The sequence below is a fragment of the Taudactylus pleione genome, unplaced genomic scaffold, assembly GCF_031769625.1.
Source record: "Taudactylus pleione unplaced genomic scaffold, aTauple2 ptg000113l, whole genome shotgun sequence".
Lineage (NCBI taxonomy): Eukaryota > Metazoa > Chordata > Amphibia > Anura > Myobatrachidae > Taudactylus > Taudactylus pleione.
This window is the reverse complement of record NW_028284515.1, coordinates 9,363,297-9,386,787: the sequence shown is the minus strand read 5'-3', so window position 1 is coordinate 9,386,787 and position 23,491 is coordinate 9,363,297. Positions and strand designations below refer to the sequence as shown.

Genomic DNA, 23,491 nt, shown 5'->3' with positions numbered 1-23,491 from the left:
GTTGTTTATACTATGCACTGACTTGTGTGCTGTTTTTTACGGAGTGCCGCCATTCGAACGATATATACAGCTTCCCTCATTTATTTGCGGTAAGACTGAGGAGGGCATCCGGCAAGTATACATCTTTATGAATTGAGTGCCGGATCTTTGGACTGTTGTATGTGCAGTGGACGAGCGGTGGGCAGCTTGTGGTGCAGCCATCCTTTTGTTCCCAGCATTTATCAAGGCACCGATTACAAAGGAGACAGTGATCTGTCGAATTCCCCTTTACATGTTGTTTCAAGCTATATACATTTTTTTCACGTGACTGCATTTTTGCCTATGGACATTGGTTGCGGCCTTTTTTTAGTTGCCTAGATACCATATTTTTGTGTCTTTTTGTTTATGATGATTCGATTCTGCCTTTTCTGATTATAAATCATGTTTATGAGACTATATTATCGATTGTGGGAGTAATAACGAGACTGCTGTGTGCTGCCTGGATATTTACCACCTTTCTGTGTGAACGATTAATTGCTGCATCTTAAAGATGGCTGATACTGCTGAAAATCTTCAACCCAGAATTGTGTTAGAACGGGGCTCTGTTCACAGTTACTCTGAGTCTGAGGCTGAAAGTATTTTGTTCACTGATAATCCAAGCGACCACATTCCAGCTCCTTCAATACAGGATTTATTTAATGATCTGGTACGGTTAAAGAAACGTGAGATTGATTTCTTTTATCATGGGTTGACACTGTCTAATTATTACAAGGAGAAAAAAATCCCCCGTGGTTTTAGAGTAAAGAATATTCCCACGATTGGACGGAATAATGTTGATTTTTGTAAGAAATGGACATCGATTTTGAACAAATGTTCGTTCGACCTACTGTTATTAGTGATCGAGGAATCTAAAAGGGAGATTGATGTGGCTAAAGAAAAAATCACTTTATTTGAAAATATTCATTTGTCAACTTTAACGAGTGATAATCAATGTGATTGGCTAGCTAAATTAGCTTCCCAATTAGATTTATATAAAAATTATCTTATCAGATTTAAGAGCGAGAAGAAAAAGAAGGTGGATCTCGATTACGAGCACCAGAGGGTGTATAACTGGCAAACTGGAGCTTATTCTAAATCTGACAAACGTCCTTTGTTTAGACGCACTCTTGATAGATCAAGATTTGACACCTCAGATGATACAGTTACGACTGAAAGCGATACAGATGCCGCCACAAGATCTCGATCTAAAGGTCGTGGTGAAGCTACAGTGGGTAAACGCGCTAAAGCGCGTTTTTTAGATCTTGGCCCCATCGTACCCGCCGAAGTAAGCAGAACCAAAGGGAGAGGAAGACCACCCAGCGGTCGCAGGATCTAGTCTTTAATTTGTCCAATAGGACATTGACTGACTGTGAATTTTCAGTTTTGAGTAGGGGCTTATCATTCGTTCCGACGGTACCCTTTGATAAAATACAGTGGAAAAAAGAGTCTTATATGTTGAATAGGAGTATTAAGATCAAAGAGCATTTCTCAGACAAGGCTTCTAGGGTGCCTGATTTGCCTCCACAACTTCTCAGATTGCAGGAAAGATCCGCTTTTGATCCAGTCAGTAATAATGCGTCCATAAAAACTTTTTCACGTCTATTGGACAGAGCCGTACTGGACAATCCTAATTGTCATAAACCTAAATATTGGAATTTAAATAAAGATGAGCTAATTGCCTTAAAGAATTTATCAGGGTACGATGATGTGGTTTTCCGCCAAGCGGACAAAGGCGGGGCCATTGTAGTGTTGAATTTGTGTGATTATAAGGAGGAGGCTATGCGACAGCTCAGAGATGTCACCACTTATAAGAAATTGTCACAAGATCCTACGTGTGAATTTAAAAGAGAGCTGGATAGTGTGTTGTCTCTGGCTTGTTCACAGGGTTTAATCTCACCATCGATTAAAAAAGCTTTGGAGGTCAAATTTCCTATTAGACCTCTTTTATATCTAATCCCCAAAATTTACAAAGATCCGGTTAAGCCTCCGGGCAGACCGATCATCGCAGCCCGTGGTTCTTTGTTTCAGACCGTGTCCACCTATCTTGATGCCATTTTGCAACCATGTGTTCAAGCCAGACCTACCTATTTGAAGGATACTAACAGCCTTTTAATTGCATTAACTTCATTGACGGGGTTACCTACGGATTGCATTCTGTGCTCAGTTGACGTATGCAGTTTATACACATGTATCCCCCATTGTGATGGTCTCAAGGCCACCAAAATGCTGATTACGAATAATCCACACTACAAAGGTCCTTCCATTGAGTTGTTTTTGGAGCTTTTAGAGTTGGTGTTGACACGTAACTACTTTACATTTGATGGGTCGTACTATTTACAGGTGTCGGGCTGTGCGATGGGGTCCAATGTGGCCCCATCGTACGCTAACGCTTTTATGTTCGCTATAGAACAGGATGTGTTTTTTTCTGACTCCCTCGTAGCTAGTAACATTAGAGCTTTCTTTCGCTATATAGACGATTTATTTATTGTATGGAGAGGTCCTCAACAAACTTTTGTAGATTTAATTGAGAACCATAATAGGTTAAATAACCCTGTCAAGTTTACATATACGACTGACACAAAGTCTGTGAATTTTTTGGATGTCACCATCACGAATAGTGGAGGCAATTTAGTTCCTTCACTGTTTGTAAAATCCACAGATAGAAATAACATACTGTTGGCTCAGAGTGCGCATCCCATCCCTCTTAAGAATGCTCTTCCTTTTTCTCAGTTTTTACGTGCATTGAGAATCGCAAGGAATAGAGAGGAAGGTATTAGTCAGCTGGATGCTATGTATGACAAATTTTTAGAGAGAGGGTATACTACAACTATTCTTAATTGTGCCAAGGCGAAAGCTTTGGCTATACCAATCGATAGATTGTTATTGTTCAATCCTAAAAAAGAAAGCAATCTGAGCAACAAACACTTGTGGGTGAATCAATTCAATAATATGAGTCCTGTTATCAACAAACAGGCCAAAATGTTATGGCCTATTATTTCAACTGACAACGATTTAAAACCATTGCATAATACTAAGATTATGACCTGTTACCGTAGAGGTAAGAATCTGAGGGACTTTCTGGTACATAACGATGTAACATCTTTGGGTAAAACTAACATCAAAGGCAGTACATTTTTGGGCACTCCAAAATTGGGGTGTTTTAAGTGTCTTAATTGTACCACCTGTCGTTCTTTACAGACAGGCTCATTATTTTTTCATCCTTATACTGGTAAGAAGTACAATATTCGCTATTTTTTGACATGCACAACTAAGTTTATAGTTTATGTTATCACATGCCCGTGCTCCAAAGTTTATGTAGGTAAGACAGAATGTACCCTCAGAGAAAGGATGGCGCAGCATCGTTCTGCCATTCGTGCAGCACTTGTTACGGGCACTAGCGAGCAGCCTGTGGCCAGGCATTTTGCTGCAGAACATCATAATCTTTCAACTTTGCGCTATCGTATCATTGATCACGTACCTCCCCTAGTGAGGGGGGGTGACAGAGCACGTAGATTACTGCAATGTGAATCTCAGTGGATTATGCGATTGGACTCTCTTTCCCCACGTGGTTTGAATGAGACTCTGGGTTTACATTGTTTTATTTAGTGATTTTCTATGCATTTAACTGACAATTGGGTTATGTTATATCCATTATACTAGTATGTTAGCAGTATACCTCTTATTCATTAGATCGGTTATCATGCAAGGCACAGTTTGTTGCACTGATTGACAATGTTTATATTTCACATATATCTACATTTGGTTTTGATTGTTATCGGCAGTCTTTACCATGTAGTTTGATCATGTTAATTTATTTGTGCCCCTTTAAAGGTATCGATGGTATCTATTTAACTATCGATTGTTTGTTAAACAGTGATACAGTTCCTGATAATTCCATGCAGTCACATTGCGACTATGTTATTGTGTTATCGTTGTCACGTGTTATTTGTAATGTTGTTTTGTCTCTATTGTGGGTTTCTATAACAACGGGGGTATGTGACGTCACTTCCGGTCTCCGTCACTTCCGGTTTCGGGACCGCGAGTCGTCGTCGCTGATGGGTTTGTCTTGTATTTATAGTGGTAAGTGTAATGTGTCTCTGTATGTTATGTTGGCTTGACAAAAGCGCGAAATAAAGCGCTGAAACGTTGTTTATACTATGCACTGACTTGTGTGCTGTTTTTTACGGAGTGCCGCCATTCGAACGATATATACAGCTTCCCTCATTTATTTGCGGTAAGACTGAGGAGGGCACCCGGCAAGTATACATCTTTATGACTTGAGTGCCGGATCTTTGGACTGTTTTATATATATATATATATATATATATATATATATATATTTCAAAAAGATCCAGCACTCACTGAAACACAACAATATGCACCTTGTTGCCAGCACATGTGCGTCCGGACTCCAGACCCACCACAGTAAAGATAAATGAAGTGCGGTACTCAGAGGATTTAGTATGCAAAAGAAGGATTTACTCCTGTGGTCACCACAGGAGTAAATCCTTCTTTTGTATACCAAATCCTCTGAGTGCCGCACTTCATTTATCTTTTTTATATATAATATATATATATATAGTCCAAGGTAGGTCCGGCACTCCCAACAACAAGCAATAACTTTAGAGGTGCCTTCACAAAATGGGGATAGAGGAATGCAAAGGTGCGGCACTCTCATCAAAAAAATAGAAGACTACTATGCCAATTTAAATCAACGTTTCAGTACCAGTATGCACTATCTTCAGGATAACAATACAAACAACAGTGAACTTACCTTAAATACTGTAACACCACATGTGGTAGCCGCGACGGGAGAGGGACCGGCAACCCGTCCGGTGTCGGCTTTGAAGGACGTCATCACGCACACAGCGTCGCAGGCGTGTGACGTAGTGCCCGTCACCAAGCAACTGCAGTAAACACATGAACTACAGCACTGAAGCAGAAAAGAGATCAAGAATAGAAAATACATTAAAAATGTCAACCAATATAAATACCTATATAAATGTATAAATACAACGCAACACAAAAAAAGCAAAAAAATAGAAAAACCAACAAAATGATGCATATCATATTAAAGAATACAATAAAGAATTAACTATATAAGGTAGTTAAAAACACGACAATACATTGGATTCATTTAAACCTCTAGGAGAAATAACATCCAAGCGGTGAATCCGCCGAGCTTCGCACTGAAGTAATAGATGACCCCGGTTACCCCCCCTCCTAAGAGGTGAAATGTGGTCTATCATGCGATAGCGTAGGCTGGCAAGATTATGTTTGTGTGGAACAAAATGGCGAGCGACAGGTTGTTCGCTCATCCCACTTAACAAGGCTGATCTAATACTGGAACGATGCATAGCCATACGTTCCTTAAATTTACACTGGGTTTTGCCAATGTAAGTTAAACCGCATGGACATAGGATTTGATACACAACATGCGTACTATTACAGGTGAAGTGATGTAATATTTGATATTTTTTTCCGGAATGTGGATGGTTAAAGGTATTGCCTGGAATCAAGTATCTACAAGTAACGCATGAACATTTAAAACAACCTGGTCTTTTATTTGATAAAAAATGCTGACTAGATTTATCTACTGTTATGTCAGCCTTAACTAGGAGGTCAAGCAAGTTACTCCCTCTAGAATAGCTAGGCATAATCATAGTACCCAGCAAAGGTAAAGTATTATCAGTTTGAATGATAGACCAGTGTTTTTTAGTAATCTTACCATTATCAGTAGACCTCACATTAAATCGATTGACCCAAGGTAGCTTCTTTTTAATAGTGGATTTAGAATTCTTCAGTAATAAGTTAGACCTGTCTAATGCTAACACCCTGTCCTTAGTTTCAAGTAAGCTGGTACGCATGTAACCACGCAATGTAAATTTCTCAATCAGATTGTCCATCAGACAACCTGCTACCACGGGATCACTATTAATCCGCATAATCCTCAGCAACTGGGAATATGTGAGACCCATTTTAAGACTCATAGGGTGACAGCTATGCATATGGAGCAGGGTATTGCGGTCAGTTGAACCCATGGCACAGCCAGTAAGCTGTAAATAAAAAGAGCCATCGAACAGAAAGAAATTCTTTGTAAGCACAAATTCAGCAAGGTTTAACCAAAACTCAATGAAACTAGTATCATATAGACCACTTTGGATCAATAAGTGCCTCATACTAGAGAGCCCAACATCATGAGGTATCACTGTATAAGGCTCGTGACGTCGGCACAAACCATCCAGGCCTCCTGTGGAACTGTCCCTAATATTTTCAATTTGTTGAGAAACATTGTAGTATCCAACAAAAAGTGCGGATGTTTTTGTATCAGAGGTTGTAAGATGGAGTCAATAAAGATAGACACAGGTTGAATCAAAGATCCCTTTGCACTAATAATTGGACATCCCGGAGGTGGAATAATGCCATGGCTGAACATGGCTGAAAAAGCAGTTATTGACTCTGAGTTACCATTAAATCAGTTACCATTTAATCCATTGCTATTTCCTGCTGGAGATGTTTTTAACTACTCGGAATCCGATGCTGATCATATCCGATCCTATATCAGGAATGTGGACCTCATTCAGAGTCGGTCGAAGCGGCCGCACGGTCGTACGCCACCGATGTTTGCTATACTGCGAATGCGTAAAGTTCGCAATGCGCGTGCGCAAACTAGCCGCTACGATCAGAAATTTCTCTCTCCTTGAACACAGCCAGGTCGGTAGTTTGAGTGACAGATGGAGGCGTTTGTGCGTGGTAACAGGGGAAGGTGCTTGAAAACGGGGGAGTGGAGATCCGAATGCAGGCGTGCCTCATTATGCGAACGGCGTTTTATGGGAGTGCATAGGGATTATGGGAGTGCATAATTAACAAAGTAGCGTCATGGCACATGTGACATGGGAGGTTTTTACACTGACATGATCGTAGAGCTTAAGAGAGGGTATGGTCAACCTTAAGCTCTATGACCAGTGCCGATGGTTCCCGAAGGTCTCGATTAATCCTTATATGCCCGGAGATGATGTGCAATGCGTACGAGAAGGGGGCGTATTTTTTTGTCTTCCGACTGCTTCCTCCCCTTGGTCGGCCAACTACCGATCCGAACTTAGGGACGCGACTTGCGAGGGAATCATTTGAATATCCGGCCCCTTTTTCCGTACGACCGGGCGGCCGCTTCGACCGACTCTGAATGAGGTCCAGTATGTCTGAGCAATTGGAAGCTTTATCCACTGACATCATTTACAGGGATTTATTAAAACTAAAAAAACGGAAATTGATTTTCAGTATCATGGGATTTCATTGAGTGATTATTTCCATGCAAAAATGATCCCTAGGGACTTTAGAATGAATAATTGCCCTACCATTGGCTGGTATGATCCTCAATTCTGCAAGAGGTGGATTGCGATCCTCAATAAATGCTCATTTGACTTAATGCTTTTAGTCATTGAGCAATCCAAGAAAGAGTTAACATCAATAAAAGATAAGATTGATTTTTTTGAAAAGAAACATATGCCAATTTTAATTGCCGATATTAACACAGATTGGACTAACAAATTGAACAATCAGATCGCTTTATATAAACGTGATCTAATAAAGTTCAAAAAGGAAAAACTCAACAGAGTTGAATTGGATTATGAGCAGCACAAAGTATAAATATCCGGTCCAAGGTAGCCAGCCTGGCCGTGGATTTACCCGAAGAGGGGGGCAATGCATGAGGCAAGGCACGTGGAAGACCGCCCATTCTGAAGAAGAAATAATTTTTAACTTTTCTTCATATGATTTATCAATGTCTGAATATAGTTTATTGAATAGGGGTCTATCTTTCGTACCTAATGTACCGTTCAATGATTTTAGATGGCAGATTGAAATGCATCAATTGAATCGTCAACTCAAACTTAAGGAGTTTTTTGCTAAATCTGATACTTCATTACCTACTGACATGATTCCTTCCCAATTAAGGAAAATCCAGCAGCGTTCTAATTTTGAACCCACTTCATCGAGTGCAAGCATTAGGACGTTCATGAGAATTCTTGACCAGGAGGTTAAAGAAATAGTTAATAATCCAAGTGACTTCCATCCCAATTTATCTCCTTTGGAGCGGATGGCTTTAAAGACGTTATCTACTAATAAAGAATTAATAATTCATCTGGCTGACAAGGGCGGCACGATAGTGCTGCAGGATCACAATGATTATGTGGCTGACATCTGTCGTCAACTGTGTGATACATTGACTTACCGTATGCTACAGAGTGATCCCACTCCTATCTTTAGACAAGAACTATTGAATCTTCTTACCATTGCCCGTGATAGCGGCATCATCGATGGACCATTATTCTCAGCATTATTACCTGAATATCCTGTAATACCCTTATTGTACACCCTTCCTAAGGTGCATAAGGGCATTATTCCACCTCCGGGATGTCCAATTATTAGTGCAAGTGGATCTTTGATTCAATCTGTATCTATCATTATTGACTCCATCTTACAACCTCTGATACAAAAACATCCGCACTTTTTGTTGGATACTACAATACTCAACAAATTGAAATTATTAGGGACAGTTCCACAGGAGGCCTGGATGGTTTGTGCCGATGTCACAAGCCTTTATACAGTGATACCTCATGATGTTGGGCTCTCTAGTATGAGGCACTTATTGATCCAGAGTGGTCTATATGATACTAGTTTCATTGAGTTTTGTTTAAACCTTGCTAAATTTGTGCTTACAAAGAATTTCTTTCTGTTCGATGGCTCTTTTTATTTGCAGCTTACTGGCTGTGCCATGGGTTCGGCCATGGCACCAGTGTATGCTAACAATTATATGTTTAATATCGAACAGGAGATCTTCTGTAATGATCCATCTATATCATCTAAAATGTTATTTTTCACAAGGTTTATAGACGATATATTTCTTGTTTGGAATGATAGTGATACATCTTTTCTGAACATGATTAGTCAGCAAAATAACCACCGATTGTCCTGTGAAACTCACTGTTAGGATGGATCAGGCTAGTATTGACTTTCTCGATGTGCAAATCTCTAAGAGTAATGATACCCTGTCTACATCTGTCTTCACTAAAACAACTGCCCGCAATACCCTGCTCCATATGCATAGCTGTCACCCTATGATTCTTAAAATGGGTCTCCCATATTCCCAGATGCTGAGGATTATGCGGATTAATAGTGATCCTGTGGTAGCAGGTTGTCAGATGGACAATCTGATTGAGAAATTTACATTGCGTGGTTACATGCGTACCAGCTTACTTGAAACTAAGGACAGGGTGTTAGCATTAGACAGGTCTAACTTATTACTGAAGAATTCTAAATCCACTATTAAAAAGAAGCTACCTTGGGTCAATCGATTTATTGTGAGGTCTACTGATAATGGTAAGATTACTAAAAAACACTGGTCTATCATTCAAACTGATAATACTTTACCTTTGCTGGGTACTATGATTATGCCTAGCTATTCTAGAGGGAGTAACTTGCTTGACCTCCTAGTTAAGGCTGACATAACAGTAGATAAATCTAGTCAGCATTTTTTATCAAATAAAAGACCAGGTTGTTTTAAATGTTCATGCGTTACTTGTAGATACTTGATTCCAGGCAATACCTTTAACCATCCACATTCCGGAAAAAAATATCAAATATTACATCACTTCACCTGTAATAGTACGCATGTTGTGTATCAAATCCTATGTCCATGCGGTTTAACTTACATTGGCAAAACCCAGTGTAAATTTAAGGAACGTATGGCTATGCATCGTTCCAGTATTAGATCAGCCTTGTTAAGTGGGATGAGCGAACAACCTGTCGCTCGCCTTTTTGTTGCACACAAACATAATCTTGCCAGCCTACGCTATCACATGATAGACCACATTCCACCTCTTAGGAGGGGGGGTAACTGGGGTCGTCTATTATTTCAGTGTGAAGCTCGGTGGATTCACCGCTTGGATGTTATTTGTCCTAGAGGTTTAAATGAATCCAATGTATTGTCGTGTTTTTAACTACCTTATATAGTTAATTCTTTATTGTATTCTTTAATATGATATGCATCATTTTGTTAGTTTTTCTAATTTTTTGCTTTTTTTGTGTTACGTTGTATTTATGTATTTATACATTTATATAGGTATTTATATTGGTTGATATTTTTAATGTATTTTCTATTCTTGATCTCTTTTCTGCTTTAGTGCTTTAGTTCATGTGTTTACTACTGTTGCTTGGTGACGGGCACTACGTCACAAACCTGCGACGCTGCTTGCGTGATGACGTCATTCAAAGCCGACACCGGACGGGTTGCCGGTCCCGCTTCCACATGTGGTGTTACAGTATTTAAGGTAAGATTACTGTTGTTTGTATTGTTATCCTGAAGATAATGTATACTGGTAGTTAAATTGGGAATGGGTATGAAATACCGCCCTCCTTAGGGGTGCCTAACCCTAACTTCCCCCCCAAGTGCCTAACCCTAATCCCCCCTCTAAGTGCCTAACCCTAACCACCCCCTTCCCCGCTACCTAAACCAAAGTCCCCTGGGGGGGTGCCTAACCCTCACCCTCCCTCCCTCTAGCCCTAAACCTAACCCTCCCCCCCGCGGCTGTCCGCTTGCGGCGCCTGGCATCACTACGATCGTGGTGCCGGGCGCCGGTCTCCCGGCGTCGGGGAAATGCGGGCGTCTAAATCTAGACGCCCGGCATTTCACCCTTGCCGGGATAAGACAGTCGGGAAGCCGGCTGCCAGTATATAGGCAGTCGGCTTCCCGATTGCTTCCCGTTAAATTGGCATAGTTGTCTTGTATTTTTTTGATGAGAGTGCCGCACCTTTGCATCGTTTTATATATATATATATATATATATATATATACGGGTTGAGTCTCCCATATCCAAAATACTTGGGACCATGGGTATTTTGGATATCGGAATATTCCGTATTTTGGAATATTTGCGTATCATAATGAAATATCATGGGAATGGGAACTAAGGACCTGATTCAGACGCGCTCGCTAGCAAGTGGCCGCTCATTGCAGATGATGTTCGCTAATGTGCGCATGCGTATAGTTCGCAGTGCACGTGTGCAAACTAATATGAGCGATCGTAATGTGCTCACTCGCCCTGCAAAGACAGCTCAGTGGAATGAGTGACAGGAGAGGCCGTTTGTGGGTGGTAACAGGGGCAGGCCAGTAGTAACGGGTGAGTGGAGTTGCGGACGCAGGCGTGCCAGAGTGTTTTCACACCGTTTCTGGGCCATGCATAATTAACAGGCAGTGTCATAGTACACATCACCTGGTTGAATAATACACTGAACTTCTCGCAGTGCTTGTGGTAGGGTACAGTCAACCGCAAGCGCTGTGGTCAGATTCGATGGAACCCGATGTACCGATGGCTGTATACACTTCCTGGAGATGACGAGCACAAGTGGGCATCTTAAGACAGGCTGGTGGGCATTAGCATACACAATGCAATCGCACGCCACAACATAGTGGGCATGCCAATGCCTTGCGATCGCCTGCCTTGCTGTGGGTTGGCCAGATTTGCATACACTGGGTGCGTACGAACGCATCTAGCGAGCGTGTCTGAATTGAGCCCAGAGTATGTGTGGATGAGGGATGGTATCACGAGATGTACTTGATGATGGTACAGAGTAAACACGCTATGGCTGGAGTCACAGCACAGACACTGAGGAACGGTATCACGAGATGCACTTGATGATGGTACGGTACACACGCTGTGGCTGGAGTTGCAGCACAGATGCTGAGGATAACATTAGAAGTAGCTCTGACAAGAGAGGAGCACGGAACTTGGAATGTAATTACGGCAACCATACACCAGAAGAAACAACGTTGTACAGGCAACTTCCTGCTGTCCAGATCCCAGTTATATACCTAAGGTAGCAGTCCATTGGAGGACAGCGTCAGCTGACAGCAACCACGCTACCATTGGGTAAAGGATCAGTCAGGTGATGAAGACTGTCATGGCTGTGCCCATGACGGCAAATGCAGTAACCAGGTCACAGGGCAGCAGATGGAAGTCCAAGCGGGCCTGAGGCATAATCCTCATCGTGTCATTCGCCGCTGCACCTGACGTCTGACTGCTCGTGAAGTCAGGGGAAGTCGGCGCTGGGGTGAGTAATGGCCGATCCTAGGCCGTAACCTGACAGAGAGGCAGTGGGTGACAGGGAGAGGATGACAGGAGATAGAGGGTAATGGGGAGAGGCAGTGGGTGACAGGGAGAGGATGACAGGAGATAGAGGGTAATGGGGAGAGGCAGTGGGTGACAGGGAGAAGATGACAGGAGATAGAGGGTAATGGGGAGAGGCAGTGGGTGACAGGGAGAGGATGACAGGAGATAGAGGGTAATGGGGAGAGGCCGTGGGTGACAGGGAGAGGATGACAGGAGATAGAGGGTAATGTGGAGAGGGTGACAGGAGATAGAGGGTGATGGGGAGAGGCAGTGGGTGACAGGGAGAGGATGACAGGAGATAGAGGGTAATTGGGAGAGGCAGTGGGTGACAGGGAGAGGATGACAGGAGATAGAGGGTAATTGGGAGAGGCAGTGGGTGACAGGGAGAGGATGACAGGAGATAGAGGGTAATGGGGAGAGGGTGACAGGGAGAGGCAGTAGGTGACAAGAGAGAAACGGTGATGGGGAGAGGGTAAAATGAATCAAACAATCTACACTGGTGCAATAACTAATCACGTATATATGTATAAAAAATATTTTTCATTATATATATATATATCCAAGGAGAAATTCATAAAAATTATAAACACTTGGTTACATATAAACCATGCACAGTTACTAAACACAACTAGATTGCTATTGAACAATATACTTTCAAAATGACTCAGTGTCTTTGTATGAATAACATTCATATGAATTCATAAACAAGCAGAGTTCACATTTTTCAGTTGCAATTATTTATGCTATAGATTTGTTGTTAGCACATACCGAAAATAAATATTACTGCAAACACAGTCCAGGTGCTTTTTGACTGAGCATAGCACCCCAGACGCTGGGAAATTGTCCAGTATTGAATAGTTGGAAATGAGATAACTATTAGCTGCAGTCTGTATACGTATTGATCGGCTAATTGTGACAGATCCTGTAGTCGAATAATTTGTAACAAATCCTTTCTCATAAAAGATGTACTGTGCAATTAGAACCACACTCCCCTTATACAGCCAGAGAGACAACCACATTCCATTATACAGATGGTTGGCACATAGGATAGAGACCAGGAAGAGCCAGCACTGCAGTGTCCCAATGTCAGCCAAGGTATTTTCTCAGCTCTGTCACACAGTACTCAAATATGGGGATGTAGTCAGGATCCCGGCAGTGAGGATACCAACCAATTCTACCCAATGTTTAGCTACAGAGTGCCCCCATCTGCCCCAGCGTTCAATTACATAGGAGCCACATCCACCCCAGCTTGCATCCATAAATACTACCCCATCAAGCCCAGTTCTCACCCAGAGAGTACCTATCATATCCTCCAAAGCTCTCACCAAGAGAGTACTACCCCCATCCACCCCAGCTCTCACCCAGAGAGTCAGGGCCAGATTAAGGCTTGTGGGGGCCCTGGGGCAACTAAATTGTGGGGGCCCCTACCAAGCCACACGGAGCCTACTCCCCCCGCCCCACCCACCACGTGGAGCCTAATCCTACTCCCCCCATGTGTGTGTTAAACACACACATATATATAAATATATATATATATATATGTAGCAAACGTATACATTATATATAAAACATACTAACACACACATATATAGTATACACACACCTAAATACATACAAACACACATATACAAACACAGTATACACACACTAACACATATATACACATTAACACATGCATACACATATATACACACATACTGTATATTCAATAGCACATACAGTACACATATATACACATCAGGGCCAAAACTAGGATATCTGTCACCCGGTGCAAGGCAGCAATTTTGCGCCCCCTCCCTTCCTGTACCTGGAGTTTGTCCTTGCTCCTCCATAAGGCAGTGCACTACTCAGACGTCCCTGATATAGTGACTAGCATTATTACACACACCATAAAGCCCATTACACATTATGCCACACACTGTAATGCCTATTACCAAAGTGCCACTTAGTTACATATTTGCCCGACACCATTTTATGCCCCACAGTAAGGCTTCTAATTACTTTAAAATTACCTGCTCGTTGCCTTGGGGTTACATGCTCGTTGCCTTGGGGTTACATGCTCGTTGCCATGGGGTTACATGCTCGTTGTCATGGGGTTTCATGCTTGTTGCCAGGGGGTTTCATGCTTGTTGCCAGGGGTTTTCATGCTTGTTGCCAGGGGTTACATGCTCGTTGCCAGGGGTTACATGCTCGTTGCCAAGGGTTTATGCTCGTTGCCATGGGGTTACATGCTTGTTGCCAGGGGTTACATACTCGTTGCCAGGGGTTACATGCTCATTGCCAAGGGTTTATGCTCATTGCCAGGGGGGTTTTTGGTCGTTGCCAGAGGGGTTTATGCTCGTTGCCAGGGAATTTCACAGGAGAAAATGCAGCTTTCAGCATCTTCTCCCGGCAGCACCAGCGCTCCCGGTGCCGGGAACACTGTGTGCATTGCGCTGGCATCTGTCTCCTCCTAGGCGGCGGCCACTTTTGGATGGCCGTTTTCAGCAGAGTCCATGCGGATGGCTAGTCTGCATGGAATCTGCTGAAAGAGGCCATCCAAAAATGGCCACCGCCAAGGAGGAGACAGACACTAGAGGGCCAGTAAGGACCTCTAGCATTTGTCTCCTCTTTGTCGGTGGCCATTTTTGGATGGCCATTTTCTGAATCTGCAGCCCCCAAGCCACCTCGAGTCAGCTTTTTTCACCCCCTGCAATCCGGCACCCAGTGCACGTGCACCTCTAGTCCACCCCTAGTTGTAGCCCTGTACACACATACTGTATATACAATAGCACATACAGTACACATATATACACACATACTGTATATACAATAGCACATCCAGTGCACATATATACACACATACTGTATATACAATAGCACATACAGTACACATATATACACACAAACACAGTACACAGACACTTGCTTGTATCCAGCAGCTGCAGGTTGCTAATGGGGGCGGGCACCTCACATCATTAGGCTCCGACCCCTCACAGCGTAATGCCGCGATTCGCGGGTGATATGGGGGAGGGGCCCCTCTGTGTGTGGGGGCCCCAGGATGACCACCCCTGTTGCCCCTCCCTTAGTCTGGCCCTGAAGAGAGTACTACCCCCATCCGCCCCAGCTCTCACCCAGATAGTACTACCCCCATCAGGCCCAGCTTTCACCCATTGAGTACTAACCACATCTTCCCCAGTAATAGTACCTACCCTATCCTCCCCAGTTCTCACCTAGAGAATACTACCACCCCATCAGGCCCAGCTCCCACCAAGAGAATGACCCCCATCCTACCCAGCCATAGTACCTACCCTATCCTCCCCAGTTCTCATCTAGAGAGTACTACCCTATCTGGCTCAGCTCTCACCCAGAGAGTACTACCCCCCCATCGGGCCCAGCTCTTACCAAGAGTATGACCCCCATCCTCCCCAGCCAGAGTACTTACCCTATACTCCCCAGCTCTTACAAAGAAAGCACTGCCCCCATCCTCCCCACCTTTCAGCCAGAGTACTACCTTCATCCTGGAGAGTACTACCCCCAGCTAGAACGCACTACCCCCATTTCCCCAGCCAGAACATACTACCCCTTCCAGAGAGTACTACCCCATTCTCCCCAGCCAGAGTACCTGTTCGTTCCTCCCCAGCTCTCATTTGGAGAGTACTACCCCCATCAGGCCCTTGCTCTCACCAAGAGTATGATCCCCATCCTCCCCATCCAGAGTACATAACCTATGCGCCCCAGCTCTCAACCAGAGAGACTATCGCACCCTCCTCAGCTCTCAGCCAGAGTGCTACCCCCATCCTTCCTAGAGTACTGCACACATCCTTCCAAGCCAGAGAGTACAACCCCCCATCCACCCCAGTTCTCATCCAGAATGTATGATCTCCATTCTCCCCACCTCTCAGCCAAAGTACTACCTCCATTCTCCCCAGAGAGCACTACCCCCTTTCTCCCTAGCCAGAGTACTACCTACATCCTCCGCAGTCAGAAGGACCCTTTTCCAACACTGCCCCAGCTCTACAGGACATTTCCTGGGACTTGCAGTACCGCAGTGACCCGCTGCACAGTCCTCAGCAGTGTCTGCACACCGCAGTGTTTCACTGCACAGACTGCAGCACTGAGTGGCTGCCATGCTCTAGCTCAGCAAGGAAATGTGGGGGGTGGGGGTGTCATGGCCCAAAGGATGGGATGGGGCCTCGGCCACTGGACGACTGCTGTAGCAGGGAAAACAGTTTTCCTATTTACAGCAGCAGCAGCACTGGGGGATTGGCGCTGAAGTGCCTTACCGCTGCTGTCTGGCATACAATTTCACATGTACAGCAGCAGTGGATAGTCGCGGAGCAACGAGAGTGCCTCTCCAGCCCGGTGCCTCACTGCTTTGCTTACGAGGCTTACCACATTATGCCAGCCCTGTGTCTAACAAGAGGAATGTCTCATGTAACAATGATATCCCAGGAAGCGTATCATATGAGTGTGCGGGTATCACTCAGGTCTTACAAGTACCATTGTGGCACATACTTACCTACTCTCCTGGAAGGTACATAAGAATCCCGATGTTACACGCAGTCCCCGGACCACTGAAAGAGTAGGTGTTTCTCCCATATCCCACCCACTTCCTAGTGCAGTAGGTAGGATGTGGAAATAAGGAAGTCTAAACACATAAGAAATCGTAGCATACAGCTTTAAGTACAACAAAAACTGTACAATATTTAATATGGAAATAATGGTAACATAATTACAAACAATACATATAGATCATATAAAAGATAGATCAATGGTATTTAGGCAAAATCTGACAAGTCGTTGTAGTGGGCCAAATGTAGCTGATGGTTGTAAACGCTGGATATCCCAAAAAATCCTGCCTAATCCTGGTCCGGATAAGGAAGGACAAGTGGCCCAAAAGTGTCCAATGGAAACCACTAACTGCGAGCTTTCTTGCAAAAGACTGTACCTACAAGCTGGTACTATAACTATCTGCTAACTGGAAATTACCCGAATATACCTCACTTCTTTCTAACACCTATTAACTTTTGAAGTTACATTTGCCACTGGTCTGCCATCTGTTATTATTGGTACCCACTTATTTGGGCATACCAGTGACCCACAACAATATCTTGTCAGATTTTGCCTAAAAAATACCATTGACCGGTTTTATAGGATCTATACGTATTATGGGCCTTATTCAGCAGTGCATGCTAGTGCACTGCTGAACGCAGATTCCTGATGGTCGGATATCTGTGCAGGCGCCGGACCCTTAGTACCCATGTGCAGTACGGGTCATGCATGTTTGCACACAGTCCGACAGCAGACTGTCAGTAATCGGCAGTCTGCTGTCATTTGTGGGCGGGAGGGGACGGCCTCTGTGGGTAGAGGCCAGGATCTCTGTTGGCTGCCGAAGATTTCCTGGCCTCTTTGTTGTATCTGCGGCGGCTGGTTGCGTGACCCCATGGGTCATTCAGCCGGCTGATGTGATTGCAGATTATCCGATGTTGCGTCCTTGGACACGGCTCGGATAAGTTATACATGCAGGAGGCATGACGCCTCTTGCTGCATTACCATAATTGCAAGGACGGAATTGCAAAGTTGCTTGGTTGCGGCTTTGCAATTCTGTCCACTACTGAATCACCCTCTATGTTTGTAATTGTTACCATTGTTATTTCCATATTATGTTTGTAATTGTTACCATTGTTATTTCCATATTACGTTTGTAATTGTTACCATTGTTATTTCCATATTATGTTTGTAATTGTTACCATTGTTATTTCCATATTATGTTTGTAATTGTTACCATTGTTATTTCCATATTATGTTTGTAATTGTTGCTATTGTTACTTCCATATTATGTTTGTAATTGTTACCATTGTTATTTCTATATTAAAAATATGATATATTTGTAATGTCCTTTAATCAAGCTTTAAGCTAATTATTTGTATGTGTTTAGATATCTTTCGCACTGTACAATCCCCTTTTGCTATTACATATTTGGAGGCTGAACCCACGCCTTTGTATAGCTGCTATACAAATCCTTCGGCAGCACCTATCAGATAAAATTTTTATGAATCCTCCAAATTCTATAGGCTGAGGAAATAATACCAGTTATGTGAGTCAGTTTGGAGGGGGTGGGTGAAAATTATGTTGCTGTAGCACCGCCTGTTCCCCACGGACCCACAATTCGTGGCATTTAGCAGCAGTGGGGCCTAATGACGTGAGGGCCCCATCCCCTATGTGGTCAGCTTCATCTCCTCTGCCGACTTTTCCCGGAGAGGAGTAACATAAAGTCAGCAAGTTTGTTGTAGCATAAGTGTCCATAGCACATATAAGACAAATTGTAAGTGTATATTTTATTTTTATTCAGGGAAAACAGCAACGTAATTATAATAACACATGCTGGGAAAAGGACATCATTTATGTGACAATATGCTCGTTCTTGGGTTGGTGAGTTGCATCCAGTTCTAAGATTATTTTCAGGCTTTTAAGAAGAGATCATGGAGCCAAATATCATTTGCTCAGGCAGCTGTTAGCTGTGAAATTTATATCTTACTGCAGTTTCTCTCGAGCCTCGGCGTGCTGCTGGCTGAGAAAGACAGTTCATTGCTGTTTTGCAGTGGTGCTGTAATGGGAAGCGCTGGCTGTGTTTGTACAGTGCCCGATTGCTCTTCTGAGATCCCCGGAAACTGTCAATATCAGACCGCTATTAATGCTCAAAATAGCAGACATTATATCAATATGAGGCAGGACAGTGGTTAGCATTGCTGCCTCACACCATACTTACTGACTTTTAATATCTCCTTTCCAGGAGATGCCTGTAGAGGAGAGACAGCTGGACACTTCGTGGGGCGGGGCTGGGTGTCTATGTCATTAGGCCCCGCCCCCCATCACGGCAAGCTGCCATGAATCACAGTTGAGGGGGCGAGGCTAAATGTTGCCTTTTGGAGTTTGTCCTCCATAAAGAGCCGCGAATCCCGGCAATTATCTTCCATGCCCACTTCATCTCCGGGATGTGGAGATCAGAATACTCTTCCGGGGTTGCGGGGGGCTCCCCTAAAATTCGGGAGCCTTCTGTAACAAACAGGAGAGTAGGTGAGAATGCCTAACACTACTGGAGTCATAGATTTGATTCCGAACAGGCTCGTATCTGTGAGTAGTCTGTATGCTCTTTCTATGTTTACGTGGGTTTCCTCCAACATTCCAAAGACTGTAGGTTAACTGGATTGTGACAGAAAAACAATACCAATGCATGTGTGTTTGTGTGGTAGCAGTACATTGTAACACACTTGACAACTTTCCAAGAACTTTCCCATACACTACTATCTTTACAGTTCTGATGTGTTTGTACTTAATAAATGACCACACAGTACAGAAATTGGTTTAACCCTTCATTGTCCTTGTTAAATGTATGGGAATAACTGACGAATATCACCTGCACGTGAAGTTGCCGCTCATGACTATGCACTATAACTATAAGGAATTATTATTGTGACAATTAAATACAAAATAATAGCATTTTAACTATATAACCATACAATATATTGAATAATATATTATCATCAGATTAATTCCTTTAGCACATGTCTCATACACAGCATAATGTGGAAGCATGCAACCTGGATTGAATAAAAATAACCAGGTCTGAATTAGCTACATTTCTGGCTGACAGTCATTCTGATACTTTTGTATCTTTAAAACTTTGCAATAAATGTATCAAATTTAAAGAATAGATACATCTTTGAAACACACACAGTGACTAAACTGAAATAGACTTTGGCACACAGCCATAGTTTTTAATTAAGTCTTTATTCACCTATTAAATTTATTTTCTTTATCACTCTTATACATACTTCTACATAAATTTTAATAATTATATTTTGCTTGATGACCCTATTGAAGGATATACAGTACTTATTAAAATATAATTTTTTATATATAAGAAGTAGAGTAGGATATTAGTACTCTTATTAATATTTCTAGACCAATAGATACTAGTCTTTATAAGGTATACCCAATAAAAATCGTTCTTTTATATAAGTGTGATTTGAGGGTGTGAATGCACCTAATTAAACTGATTATCTTTCTTTTTGAAAATGTAGAGTCCCAAATATGTGGTGCCGATGGGATGGCCGGGAGGTTGGTTGACACAATTTGCATTAATTTGCATCATCCTAGCCCTGCACCCTGCTGTAAAATACAGTATACAGTGGTTTTGAATAGAGTGTGTGCGTGTGTGTGTGTGTTTGTGTGTGTGTGGGGGGCCACAATGGTGCATAGCTCCAGCCCTCCTGTAAAATGCAACAAATAGCACCTCTAAACAGCAGGGGGTCGGCCCACAATGACAAGAATTCTGACTCCCCCCCCACACACCCATCAGATAGGACTGCCCCTCTGTGATCCTCCCAGAGGTTTTTTTTAGAAAGTCAGTAAGTATAGATTGTGGATACATACTTATATCATACATTAGACACCATTTAAAATGATGTATCCTTAATAAGGAGAGAGCATGTGAGACCTAAGCAGACATGTGGACTATGACATGCTATCAATTCTACAGTATGCAATATTTCCAAGGAGCACTAAAAGTGCACTAGTCTTCCCACATAAACCACGTGTATCTAAAACAACACATACAGTGGTGCTTGAAAGTTTGTGAACCCTTCAGAATTTTCTATATTTATGCAATTTGGTCTAAAACTACCTAGACATGCTCATTTTTATTAAGGAAAATGATCCAATATCACATATCTGTGAGTGGCAAAAGTATGTGAACCTTTGCTTTTAGTATCTGGTATTACCCCCTTGTGCAGCAATAGCTGCTTCTAAAAGTTTCTGGTAATTTTTGATTAGTCCTGAACATCGGCTTGGAGGAATTTACCCCATTCCGCCATACAAAACAGCTTCCACTCAGTTATGTTGGTGGATGTCCTCCCATGAACTGGTTGCTTAAGGTCCTTCCACAACATTTCGATTGGATTAAGGTCAGGACTTTGACTTGGTCATTCCAAAACTTTAAATGTATTCTTCTTTAATCATTCTTTGGATGAATAACTTGTGTGCACTGGGTCGTTGTCTTGCTGCATGACCCACGTTCTCTTGAGATGCAGCTCATCCTGACATTTTTCTTTAGAATATTCTGGTATAATTCGGAATTAATTGTCCCATCAATGATGGCAAGTTGTCCTGGGCCAGATGCAGCAAAACAAGCCATGATACCACCACGTGTTTCACAGAATGGCATGAGGTTTTTATGCTGGAATGCAGTGTTCTCCTTAGTCCAAACAGAACACTTCTCAATTAAAGCAAAAAGCTCTATTTTGGACTCATCTGTCCACAAAACATTGTTCCAATAGTCTTCTGGCTTGTCCATGGTGATATTTAGCAAACTGCAGATGGGCAGCAATGTTCTTTTTGGAGAGCAGCAGCTTTCTCATTGCAATCCTACCATGCACACCATTGTTGTTCATAGTCTTCCTGATTGTGGACTCATGAACATTAACATTAGCTAATGTGAGAAAGGCCTTCAGTAGCTTAGAGGTTACCTTGGGTTCCTTTATGAGCTTGCGATCTATTAGACGCCTTGCTCTTGGCGTGATCTTAGTTGGTTGACCACTCTTGGGGAGAGTAATAATGGTCTGGAATTTCCTCCATTTGTACACAATCTGTCTGACTGTTGATTGGTGGAGTCCAAACTCTTTAGAGATGGTCTTGTAACCTTTTCCAGCCTGATGAGCATCAAAAACTCTTCTTCTGAGGTCCTCAGAAATCTCCTTTGTTCGTGGCATGATACACTTTCATAAACATGTGTTGTGAACATTAGACTTTGATGGATCTCTGTTCTTTTAAAAACACCTGATTGTCATCCCATAGATTTAAAATACCTGACTCTAATTTCACCTTCAAAATATCTGCTAAGCCTAAAGGTTTGTATGTGAACCTTCAGGCTTAGCAGATATTTTGAAGGTGAAATTAGATATTTTGAAGGTGAAATTAGATGCCAGATGTTTAATTTTTTTGTCTCCTTTGTTTGATTTGGTTCGCTTTATCTACTTTTAGGACTGTGAAAATCTGAGGTAGTTTTAGGCCAAATTTCAGCAGAAATATCGAAAATTCTGAAGAGTTCACAAACTTTCAAGCACCACTGTATATTTGTAGGCGGGGCGCCGAGAGGGGGGGAGCGTGTACACTTTGCCCGGGCTTCCAGAGGGGCTCGGCGGGGGCCCGGGTCTGGCGCTGCCCCCTCCCTTCCTCCTGCCTCCCTCCCTCGCAGCTGCCCAGCACGTGGGAGATTGCTAGCGGCTGCTAAGCAGCAGCCGCAGCAATCTCCTCTGCCTGAGGGGGGCTTTGCGCCGGGCTGAGGGGCTCACAGCGCCCCTTCCCCTGCGCGCAGCAAAAATGTGGTTTTTTTATTAACATCTTCAAGGGGGTGTGGCCACATCTCTCGCATTAGGCCATGCCCCCTCTTTACCGGGGCCCGACCGCGCTCTCTACGGCCCTGTTTGTAGGTGCTTGAACCAGAAAGGAACTTTTAAAACAGTCTTTATTTCTTTGGCAGAACTGCAGTGTCAGATGAGCCGCTTTCTGCTGGATCTGCTATTGATAGTGTTTGATTTCCTATATGCGCTGTGTATTTGTCATGTCTTATTTACAGCTTTTTAATAGGCTGACTTTATATTGCTTTATGTTTCAGATGTATAATACTAATACAGTCACGTTGTTTCCTCTCCAGCGTTCATCTGTCCTGCATCTCCTTGCAATTACTAGTAACCTTAACTCCCAAGGGAATATCAGTGTATTATAGCTCCATAACTCTTACTAAAGCATTAAAACCTGTGTTATCACTGGAAATAAGTGACCACTATAAAGAAGGAACATAAAAATATGATCATAGTTCAGTCTTGTATGTAATGCCAATGTCACATGACACATGTTTAAGAATTGGTTATTCCTCTTTAAGTAGTTCTGCTTTCTAGTCCTCAAGTACAGTACTCTCAACAGGTCATGTTTTCAGGGTTTCTATCAGTGGAAACAGATAGGATAATTACTGACCCAGCAATATATATTCACTGCCTCATTGTGGCTCCGCCCCTTCACAATGCTGGTGATCTCGGCATTCCATAGTGGGGGGTGGGGCTATAATGATGAAATCGTGCTGTCATGCCCCCAGACCCTACCACCTCCACCAAGCCCTGCCCCCTGCAATCGCGAACTGGCTGGTCGGCAAAAGGTCAGCAAGTATGGGTTGCAATAGCAAAATGACACATGATATATCTCTCCCTTAAGTTGAATGCTGCAGATACACAGTCAGAAGCCGGGTGTTATTTAAACCAGTGTGGCTT

The 23,491-nt window shown here is 42.9% G+C and overlaps 2 protein-coding genes across 4 annotated transcripts in view; both read left to right on the top strand.

The window, feature by feature from the left end:
- KCNH5 (potassium voltage-gated channel subfamily H member 5) overlaps positions 1-23,491 on the top strand; it is a 543,084-nt gene that overhangs the window by 56,945 nt on the left and 462,648 nt on the right. The gene's annotated exons all lie outside the window — the stretch shown is intronic.
- LOC148525085 (uncharacterized) lies at positions 2,374-4,018 on the top strand. The gene has a single exon (XM_088471313.1). The coding sequence runs from the start codon at positions 2,374-2,376 to the stop codon at positions 3,622-3,624; it is 1,251 nt and encodes a 416-aa protein (XP_088327439.1). The 3' UTR covers positions 3,625-4,018.